Below are 10,945 nucleotides of genomic sequence, written 5' to 3'. Positions count from 1 at the left end.
AAACTTATTAAGCACATTTCTACTCCTGAACTTATTTAGGTTTGCCATTAACTCAAGACATTTTAGCTTTTCATTTTTTAAATTTATTTGTAAACATGTCTAAAAACATCATTTTAAATTCAGGCTATAACACAACAAAATGTGGAAAAAGTCAAGGGGTGGGAAAATTTTCTGAAAGCACTGTAGGCCTAGGATTTGAAACTTTTGTTTATTCTACTCGTCAATCATTAATATGTTGGATTTACGTCTCCATCTCAACCAAAAATCTAAGATAAAGAATCAAATCAAATCAAACTTTAGTTATAGCACTATTCTTTAAAGGGATACTTCAGGATTTTGGCAATGAAGCCCTTTACCTACTTCCCCAGAGTCAGATGAACTCATGGATACCTCTTTTATGACTCTGTGTCCAGTATGCAGGAAGTTAGAGGTAGTTTCCTGAGTCAATGCTAACTGGTGTTAGCACAATGACTGGAAGTCTATGGGTATCTGCTAGCATTCATGGGCTTTTGCTTCCAGTCATTGCAGTCTATGAGCATCAGCTTATAGACAACTTAGATTTTGGGTTGAGATGGAGATGTGAGTCCAACATATCAATTATTAATGTGTAGACAAACTGGATATTGAATTGTGTTTTCTTGTCAACACAATCAAATATCAACATTTGAAGAAGATCTTCTGCTTGTATAGTTTCATCTGTGACAATGACTTGGGGCTCTTATTCAATCTGGGTTGCAGAAGTTCAGCTTTACATTGAGATTGAAATTTAAAGGCAATGTTCCTCTTTAGCAGAGACTGCATTTACAGTAAACGCTGCATATGTCGGCTCAATCGGAAATGACCTTTAAATGTGTGTACAGAATCTTTACAGATTGAATAGAGCCCTTAGTCTGGCTTGAATTCTACAAATTAAAAATGTATATGTTAGATTCACGTCTCCTGTTAATGTTGAGTAATCAACCGATTCAATATTACTTTTGTAATACAGTAAATAGCCTAAAGTTAAGGCTAACTTAAAGTAATGTAACAGTATTTATTCGCCCTTAAAATGAGTAACACAACCATCTACACCAAAAATCTAACATTTCCATTGGAATTTGGTTGTGCTTTTAGATGGTTGAAGGCACAATGATAAAACATTGGAAATTCAACAAACTTCTGGCTGTATTTTTCAGTGGGTGAGTAAAGGTTGAAATGTCATTGAAATGTCCACATTGAAATTACGTGGTATGCCTAGTGGGAGGATCTCGTCATGTGTTACACCTGTTACATACAGAATTAAATATACAGAAAAAGAAATGAACATTTGGTCCCAAAAACGGTCAATGAATCTGCTTTCTGAAGCAATACCAGCAGATAGCCATAGGGGGCGCTAAAGTATCTTAATTATTGTAAATCAGAACTAGACATGAGTGCCACCCATAGTCTTAGACTAAAGTTGAAATAGGTGTGCCCCCAAGATTACCCCAAGAAATGAGAGGGCTTAATCTGTTCATCTTGCCCTCTGGGAGCTGGATAGAGTCTACCTGAGGGAAGAAGCTGGTATTCAGAATGAAGTAGCCTACATGGGAGGGGTCAGCTATGATTTAGAGTAGTGTACCCATGACTGGTACAGTACTCTCTATTACAGCACGATGAAACAATACATGTTTCCTGGTCAACTCCAAAGACCCAGAGTATGTGTAAAATATATTAATTGTTGAACTTTGGAGCAAAAGCTAATTTCTTAACAGGAAAATTAATCAAATGTTTCCTGTTTGGTACAGTATAGCCTAGGTTAGACTATATCAAATTGAAGGAGCAACATTCAACCCTGCTTCTAGACCAGTGATGGAAAAAGTACCCAATTGTCATACTTGAGTAAAAGTAAAGATAGCTTTATAGAAAATGACTCAAGTAAAAGTGAAAGTCACCTAGTAAAATACTACTTGAGTAAAAGTCTAAAAGTATTTGGTTTTAAATATACTTACAAGTAAAGGTAATTGCTAAAATATACTTAAGTATGAAAAGTAAAAGTATAAATAATTTCAAATTCCTTATATTAAGCAAGCCAGATTGCACAATTTTCTTGTTTTTTAAATTTACATATAGCCAGGGGCCCACTCCAACAAATGTATAATTTAAGCATTTGTGTTCAGTGAGTCCACCAGATCAGAGGAATGACCAGGGATGACCAGGGATGTTCTCTTGATAAGTGCGTGAATTGGACCATTTTCCTATCCTGCTAAGCATTAAAAATTTAACGAGTACTTTTAGGTGTCAGGGAAAATGTATGAAGTAACAACTACATTATTTTCTTTGGGAGTGTAGTGAAGGAAAAAGTTGTCAAAAATATAAATAGTCAAGTACAGATACCCCAAAAAAACTACTTAATTAAGTAGTACTTTTAAGTATTTTTTACTTAAGCACCACATATCTGGACAAATGTTGAATGGAACACCAGACAGCAACAGTATTCAATACTGGTATTCTAAATCGAACATGTCATCAGAGGTCCTTGTGTTGGTTTTGATCGTTTTTGTTCAACTTCATTTTTGTTATTGCTTGCCAGTTTATCGGTTTGACAGAGAGCCGGCTGGGGACGAGATAACCCTCTGTCCTCATCTCTTGTTCTGCTGAAACAGCTGGGTAAGTTTCCTTCGGTGGTGGACCTGTCCCCCAAACTACTTTCTTTAGAGGATTATCCTATTATTAACAGATATTTATCCAATTCTCACTACTGTCCCCCATCTTTAGGTGGCAGAACTTATTTCTGTAACAAAATGACAACTTCCTTGGTAATAAAACAAACAATAATTTTGCTTTAATGTCACAACATTCTGTACTGGGCTTACCATACCAGGTCTCAGTGTGCATTAAGAGAAGACAACAATAACCTTTTTTATTTCCAATATTTATTAAGAGCTAACCAAAACATTGCAACAAAAACACGTGCAAAATATGACTTGGGGTCACATGGAAGTTTGGCAAACTGATTAATTGACAACTGACAAGCGCTATTGTACTTGTCCGTGGGTGTTTTACGGTTCTAAATAACACATATTTACTAACTGAACAAACCATAGGCGGTTTCACCGAACTATTCCAGTGAGCTATTGATGATGTGTGTGCCCACAGTAAGGTCTATGTTCACTTCTTCCTTTATGAAAAATGTAAGTCATTATTGGGGTCGGTGCTTTCAACAATGGACGACTGCTATTGAGTTTATCCTTATATGTCAATCTCTTGTGGGTTTTTTTCGACCTCGTGTCCTTCCCTAATATTGGGGCATGCTGGTTTTCACAAGAGAGTGGAAACCGAGGAACAGGCAAATATGCAAAATGTTGAATGGCTGGAGCCACAGTATCTCCAAAATCTAAAAGGAATCTTCCTTTATTAAGGCAGGTAAAAAGAAATCATAACTGGAAAAAGAAAGACGACCTTTGTCACACATCAACCAGAATATAAATTATTATTGCAACTACATTGCATCGCTACAAAGATAACTTGTATCGAATAAGAGTGAAATAAAACAAATTACAAGTACAAAACACATTCTTAATCAAGGGGTAGAATTTACATTGTACTAGCCTTCAGAGTTAAGTCGAAGAAACACGAGAGCTTCATTAATTGTATTTCTTAAACGTTTCAATAAGAACAATTAACGCTGCTAACTATTGTCACACTTCCATCAACACCTTAGAGAATCAGTAAACACCTATAATTGGTTGATGGTTTTTAATGAGCCTTTTTACAACAAGTGCTGCACTCAATACATAAAAAATACCTTTGACTAAAATGGCTTCTTCTCAATCTGTAAAAAGAACATGGTTGAACTCAATACTGAGAAGTCAGGTTTACACGTTGGGTGCTGTAATGTAAGTGCTTCCCCATGACATTGTCTTTTGAATATGAAAATCTTCAGTTCAGTGCTGGCCGTCCTCAACGTGTGTGGGGGGGGGGGGGGGGGGGGGGGGGGGGGGGGGGGGGGGAGAAGGACACAAACTGTAACACTCTTTCAGTTCTACTCTCTAGCATGGGCTACTGGATGGCCAGAGATATTCACTTTCTTCCAGTTTAGCCCTTTTTTCTGATGAGTTTCTTCTCATGCATCAAAGACAGACCCTTCGAGAAATGATCAAACAAATGGAGACTAAAGAGGCAACTTACACACTGTACATAGACACAACCACGGTGCAACAAAACCACATACAAACACTCACACTCTACTTATACACATATATACATAATGTACACACACACACACACACACACTTGCACACTGCGCAAAAACATATATACACACATCCACGTTCCCTAAGCAGTGGAGCTAATTTTCTCACAACAGTCCACAAGGCCCTTTAAGAAGAGGAGGTGATATTCCCAGAGGATACGACGGTCTCCCTTGGCGAGTACTCTGGCTCGTCCTTATTGGGGTGGGACGAGTTGTCCGACTTGCTTCGGCTGAACTCTGCACCCATGATGGGCCGAGAGAACTTGCCAGAGGGCCGGGTACAGACACTGCAGCACATGAGCGTTTTTAGGAAGGCGCGGCGCATCTCGTTGCTGGTGAGCGTGTAGATGAGGGGGTTCATTGCCGAGTTGAGCACGGCCAGGGCCAGGAACCACTCGGCTTTGTACAGGATGGCACACATGCGGATGTCGCAGGCCACGTCCAGCAACAGGAGGATGAAGAGTGGAGCCCAGCAGGCAATGAAACAGCTCAGCACGATGATCACGGTCTTCAGCAGGGCCATGGACTTCTCCGAGCTCTTACTGCTAGCGCTACCCCCGCCGCGGCCGTTGGAGACCTTGCGGAACACCAGCTTGCGGCTGCGGGTGCGCACCAGGGCGTATATGCGCGCGTACAGGACCACGATGGCCATGAGGATGACACTGAAGACGGTGGTGCAGAACAGGATGTAGGTCTTGTGGTAGAGCGGCAGTACGGTGGAGCAGCTGGGCATGCTCTGGATGCAGTTCCAGCCCATGATGGGCAGGCCGCCCAAGATGGCTGCAATCAGCCACACGGTGCTGATGAGCATGAAGACACGGCACGTGTTGCCATTGTTGTGCAACTTCATCTTCAGCATGGTGAGGTGGCGCTCGATGGCGATGGCCAGCAGGCTGAAGACTGAGGCTGCCAGGGCCACAAACATACTCCCCTCCCGGAAGAACCACTGTGTGGGGGTCAGTTTGTATGTGTTGGCACCTGACAGCAGGATGTTGGCAGTGTACACCACACCAGCCAGCAAGTCTGATAGGGCTAAGTTCCCAATAAAGTAGTACATGGGTTTGTGGAACTTCTTGGTCCTCCAAATGGTAAGCAGGACCAAGACATTCTCAAGGATAATGAAGCAACATACAATGATGAAAACCACAGAGTCCGCTTTGAGTCTGGAATCCTGCTCCACTTTCCGGAGCTTCCCTGTGAAGTTGTAGTGTCTGGCTATTAAGTCGGAATACATTGAGTCACCCATGGCTCTGATTTTAATTTAAATCCTATAAATTCTGTAGTCCACCACTTAGTCCACTGAGGGGCGATGGCAGGCCAAGGCACAGCTGGCAATGGTATTCCTTAGCACTTGATAGGTTGTCATTGCAGACACGAAATCAAATAATCCTTATTGCCACAGGATGTTCTGAGTATGATCTTGGACTCCATCATGAAACACCTTTAAAAAAAATAGGGAAAATACCGATTTAGAACAGTCATAAAAAATAAAATAAAACGTTTAAAATAAAATACTATTTAATACTCCTTCACTTTTATGTGAAATGAGGACTGACGATTCAGTAGACTAATTCAGCATAAAATACAAATACAGAACAAAAGTCCTTGAATGGGAGACAGAATGGAATGGGAGACAGAATGGAATGGGAGACAGAATGGAATGGGAGACAGAATGGAATGGGAGACAGAATGGAATGGGAGACAGAATGGAATGGGAGACAGAATGGAATGGGAGACAGAATGGAATGGGAGACAGAGTGGAATGGGAGACAGAATGGAATGGGAGACAGAATGGAATGGGAGACAGAATGGAATGGGAGACAGAATGGAATGGGAGACAGAATGGAATGGGAGACAGAGTGGAATGGGAGACAGAATGGAATGGGAGACAGAATGGAATGGGAGACAGAATGGAATGGGAGACAGAATGGAATGGGAGACAGAATGGAATGGGAGACAGAATGGAATGGGAGACAGAATGGAATGGGAGACAGAATGGAATGGGAGACAGAGGCAATTATTTTGTCCAATAGTAAATTAGGGTACATTGTCTTGTAGAAATATGTGATCAAATAAAAGCAAACGAACAGAAAAGTCGGTAAACCTGGCCGATTCTTTGTGGATATGATATTTAGTATGGTAACTGATTCTGGACTGTATGCTGAATTCCACAAGATGGAAAAGGGGGGGGGGGGGGGGGGTCGCATTGGGAAGCTATGCACTTATTCAATGTTTTGTTTCAACGTTTAAAAAAAATCCATAAACTTCAGAAAAAAAATTGCAATAACTATGTAACGGAATCTCTCAACATGAACTTGAAATGCGCTTGAAACTCACGTTATTTTGTTCAAACGTATTTTTTTCGATTCCTTCTGTTTTTAAGATTAAATTAACTTAAATGCACAACTTTGATTTGCATTCTTATTGATGACCAGACGCCAAAACGAATTCGGCCATGTACATTATTAAAATCTAGTCTAGAAATTAAGCAAATGTTTCCTTACCATCATAGTGGTCATCAATGAGAATATTCCAAGTATCAACCTATATTCGCACAAATCCTCCAATCAGAAACTTTTTTATATTTTCCAGCGGCTGAGTTCTGTGTGTTTGCTGCGTGATTTCATGGAATGAGCACCGTGCGCAAGAGAGGCTGAGTAAAAGCAAATCTTTTTGTCAGTTTATACCCCCCCTCCCTTCCCTATAAAAGGAAGACTCCACCCAAAAACTATATTTGGTATTTGTTTCATTAGTCCATTGTTGATATTTGACCTACTCTTTCAAAGGTTTCTCTTTATTTGTACTTGTTTTTTTTACATTGTACAATAATAGTGAAGACATCAAAACAATGAAAGAACACAGACGGAATCAGGTATTAACCAAAAAAAGTGTTAAAATATATTTTAGATTTTAGATTCTTCAAAGTAACCACCCTTTGCCTTGATGACAGCTTTGCACGCTCTTGGCATTCTCTCAACCAGCTTCACCTGGAATGCTTTTCCAACAGTCTTGAAGGAGTTCCCACATATGCTGAGCACTTGTTGGCTGCTTTTCCTTCACTCTGTTGTCCAACTCATCCCAAACCATCTCAAATGGGTTGAGGTCTGGTGATTGTGGCCAGGTCATCTGATGCAGCACTCCAAATAGCCCTTATACAGCCTGGAGGTGTGTTGAGTCATTGTCCTGTTGAAAAACAAATGATAGTCCGACTAAGCGCAAACCAAATGGGATGGCGTATTGCTGCAGAATGCTGTGGTAGCCATGCTGGTTAAGTGTGCCTGGAATTCTAAATAAATCACTGGCAGTGTCACCAGCAAAGTACCCCCATAGCATCACACCTCCTCCTCCATGCTTCACGATGGGAACCACACATGCGGAGATCATCCGTTCACCTACTATGTGTCTCACAAAGACACGGAGGTTGAAACCAAAAATCTCACATTTGGACTCATCAGAACAAAGGACAGATTTCCACAAGTCTAATGTCAGTTTCTCGTGTTTCTTGTCCCAAGCAAGTCTCTTCTTATTATTGGTGTCCTTTAAGTAGGGATTTATTTGCAGCAATTCGACCATGAAGCCCTGATTCACACAGTCTCCTCTGAACAGTTGATGTTGAGATGTGTCTGTTACTTGAACTCTGTGAAGCATTTATTTGGACTGAGGCTGGTAACTCTAATAAACGTATTCTCTGCTGCAGAAGTAATTCAGCGTCTTCCTTTGCTGTGGCAGTCTACATGGGAGCAAGTTTCATCATAGCGCTTGATGTGGTGCAGAACACAAATATATGTGCCTTAAAATAATGTTTTTTCAATTAATATTTCAAATCATTTGTAGATTTACAATCTTTAAATAATAAAGACAGTGATAATAATGAGAATATTTGTCCTAATAATAATCATAAATGCTAGGCAACTGGTACAACCTAAACCAACTAAAATCATCATGATCATGATCATCATCACTTTAGTAGGTCTGTTTTGTTTGTAAACTTAAATGCTCCTTTGGACAATGCAAACCCTTTGGCAGTGAGGAATGGCCTTGGCTCATTTCTGAGTCAATTGCTGTCAATCAAAAGTGCCTAGCTCAGCCATTCAGCCGCTGGAATTATCATGTATGTACTAAGAAAATCCATTGTAGAATGGTAATTGCAGAGTAATAAGCTATGAGTTAGTAGTAGATAGATACAATGTGAATACATTTTATTCAAATCAATAGGAAGAACAGAATAGCCTGCCAAAAAATACAAACATCTGTATTGAAGATGTGGTGCATGTAACGGCGTTCTTCGTTTGTTGAGAGAGAGTCGGACCGAAATGCAGCGTGGTGGTTACTCATGTCTTTAATGAAAAAAGTGACGGTACATGAAATAACGATAAATACAAAAACAACAAACGGAACGTGAAACCTAATTACAGCCTATCTGGTGAAACTACACAGAGACAGGAACAATTACCCACGAAATACAAAGTGAAACTCAGGCTACCTAAATACGGTTCCCAATCAGAGGCAACGAGAATCACCTGACAGCTGATTGAGAACCGCAGCCAAGCCTATACAACACCCCTAATCAGCCGCGATCCCAAATACTACAAACCCCAATACGAATTACAACAACATAAACCCCTGTCACACCCTGGCCTGACCAAATATATAACGAAAACACAAAACACTAAGACCAAGGCGTGACAGTGCATTTGATTTAGTATGCTTACTAACATGAATTTAGATATTCTAATGGATGCAGTGAACACAGAGATGACTACTTAGTATGACACCTATTATTGCGTACTATTACTTTAAGTATTGGCATAGTCAGCAGTAATTGTGGTAGTAATAATACGTATACAACAAGGATACCAACAAGGATACCAATAATATAATTATTCAACTGTGTTATTAGAAATCCTTTTGTTTTCATCTCTGGGAATGCACCAGCTGTGCACATTACCCCCCCCCCCCCCCCCAAGCTATATGTGCATGAGTAACCGCCCTCCTCCATCTTCTCTGCTCCCAGCTCCATCCCCAGTGCCCCATTTCTTCTGCCCATTAATCACATGTGATTGTCAGCTCCGCCCAGCCCTCTGCCCTCAGGGGGTGGGGCAGTAAAGGAAACATGGCATATCCATACCCTCTTCTGAGTGTATGTACAGTATATCTGTGTGTACAGTATATCTGTCATGCAAAGGTTCCTTTCACCAAATATTGATGTATTCATAGAACTATTCAATCACGTCATAACATTTTCTCGTGATTTCTTGTAATTATATATATTTTTTCCTTTAAATCCTTACGTGTTTGTGTCTGTGTGTGAAATAGAGCGCATAGAGTGAGGGAAATGACTGAAAGGAAAAAGAAAAACATGGAAAACTAACTAAGGAAACCCTTCCTTCAAGAGTTCTCTTTGGTGCATTTTTTGACGGGGGAGAATATCTATATCCATGCTCCAGTTGGTCGTCTGTGAGCGAGCGTTGGCACCACCGGACCATCAAACTAAGTGAGATCAAAAGCCTGCTTGCAGAGAGACACAGGGTCTTTCATTTTGGGAAGCTCCACTGCCATTGCTCTTTCTTTGTTTATTTTTTGATCCCCTTTACTTAGACGGAATTCGTCCACGACAGGACTCAGCCCACTTTTCCTCCTATAGTGGTTGCTCCCGACGTGGCGTAATTGAGGCGAACATCAGTATGAATCTCAAGCAAATGGGCACATAGATGGCCCATCCAGATAAGATCTCTGGACTTTATATGCTAATAATTTCACTATAATAATTTGCTACAGTACACATTGTGTACACATTGAAAAATACATGGAGGGGCGAGAAGAAGAAAGGAAAAAGGGAATTAAGAAACGGTGGTTTGTGCTTTTATGAGCTCCACAGACTTTGTTTCATGACTCTCAGAGGAGAGAGGTAAGGAGATGAAGTGACCCAGCAGTGGTGCATGGGTAAAATCACCAGTAAAACCAAGCCCCTACATATTACAACCAATGTGTTGTGATAATTGCGTTGTTTGGCAATCGTGATATATAGGCCTGAAGGCCGAGACAATAAGAAGAAACAGTGGCAGAATACATTCCTCCACATATTTGTTTTATCACAAAACTGGATAGCCACCTCTGACTGGTGAAGTCCAGATAGCATATTGTACATAACAAACAGACAGTTACATGATCAAGCAAGTTAATATTTCCAACATTTTTGGACCACTAAACAACTATTGACGTAGAGCCAGAGAGAGTTACCGCAAGTCGCAAAGAAAACAGGAGCTGCCTCCACTATTCCAGCACAATTTCAACTTCAACATTTCAACATCATCAACCTCTGTTTAGTCGAACACAGTCACAACTAAAAGATACCAAAAACTATTTAGTCCAATCAACGTAAGCTAAATATGATGTGGCTGTCCATGGTTCTGATTTCTGTGTGCGTGCATGCTTGCGTGCATGTGTTCGTGCGCATTCGTGCAAATAGAAAAACGTATTGACTCACCCTGCTTGTAGAGAAACGCCAATCCCATCCTCCTCTTTTTCATGTTGAGTAAACAGTCTATCACTCTGTCATACAGTACATGCTTTTATTTTTGTTGTCCTAGGCTACCTGGCTAAAATGCTTGCTCACTAGCCTAACTTCCATTCATGGGCAACGTTAGCTAGTTAATATTAGCTTTCTACATCTAGTTACATATTTAACATCCATCTTTTCAGGCCAGGGGCACAACAATGTATGAGTTAATG

General features: G+C 40.5%; 1 protein-coding gene across 1 annotated transcript; it reads right to left on the bottom strand.

Moving 5' to 3' along the window:
* Positions 1-2,872: 2,872 nt before the first annotated feature.
* Positions 2,873-6,872, bottom strand: s1pr1 (sphingosine-1-phosphate receptor 1). Its single transcript, XM_031786310.1, has 2 exons — positions 6,718-6,872; positions 2,873-5,654 (listed from the first exon to the last, which is right to left on the bottom strand). Exon 2 carries the CDS (start codon positions 5,457-5,459, stop codon positions 4,341-4,343), a length of 1,119 nt encoding a protein of 372 aa, XP_031642170.1. The 5' UTR covers positions 5,460-5,654; positions 6,718-6,872; the 3' UTR covers positions 2,873-4,340.
* Between the last annotated feature and the right edge of the window lie 4,073 nt (positions 6,873-10,945).

Source organism: Oncorhynchus kisutch, linkage group LG13, assembly GCF_002021735.2.
Source record: "Oncorhynchus kisutch isolate 150728-3 linkage group LG13, Okis_V2, whole genome shotgun sequence".
Lineage (NCBI taxonomy): Eukaryota > Metazoa > Chordata > Actinopteri > Salmoniformes > Salmonidae > Oncorhynchus > Oncorhynchus kisutch.
Note: the sequence above shows the minus strand (reverse complement) of the source record. Positions and strands in the feature narration are given on the sequence as shown.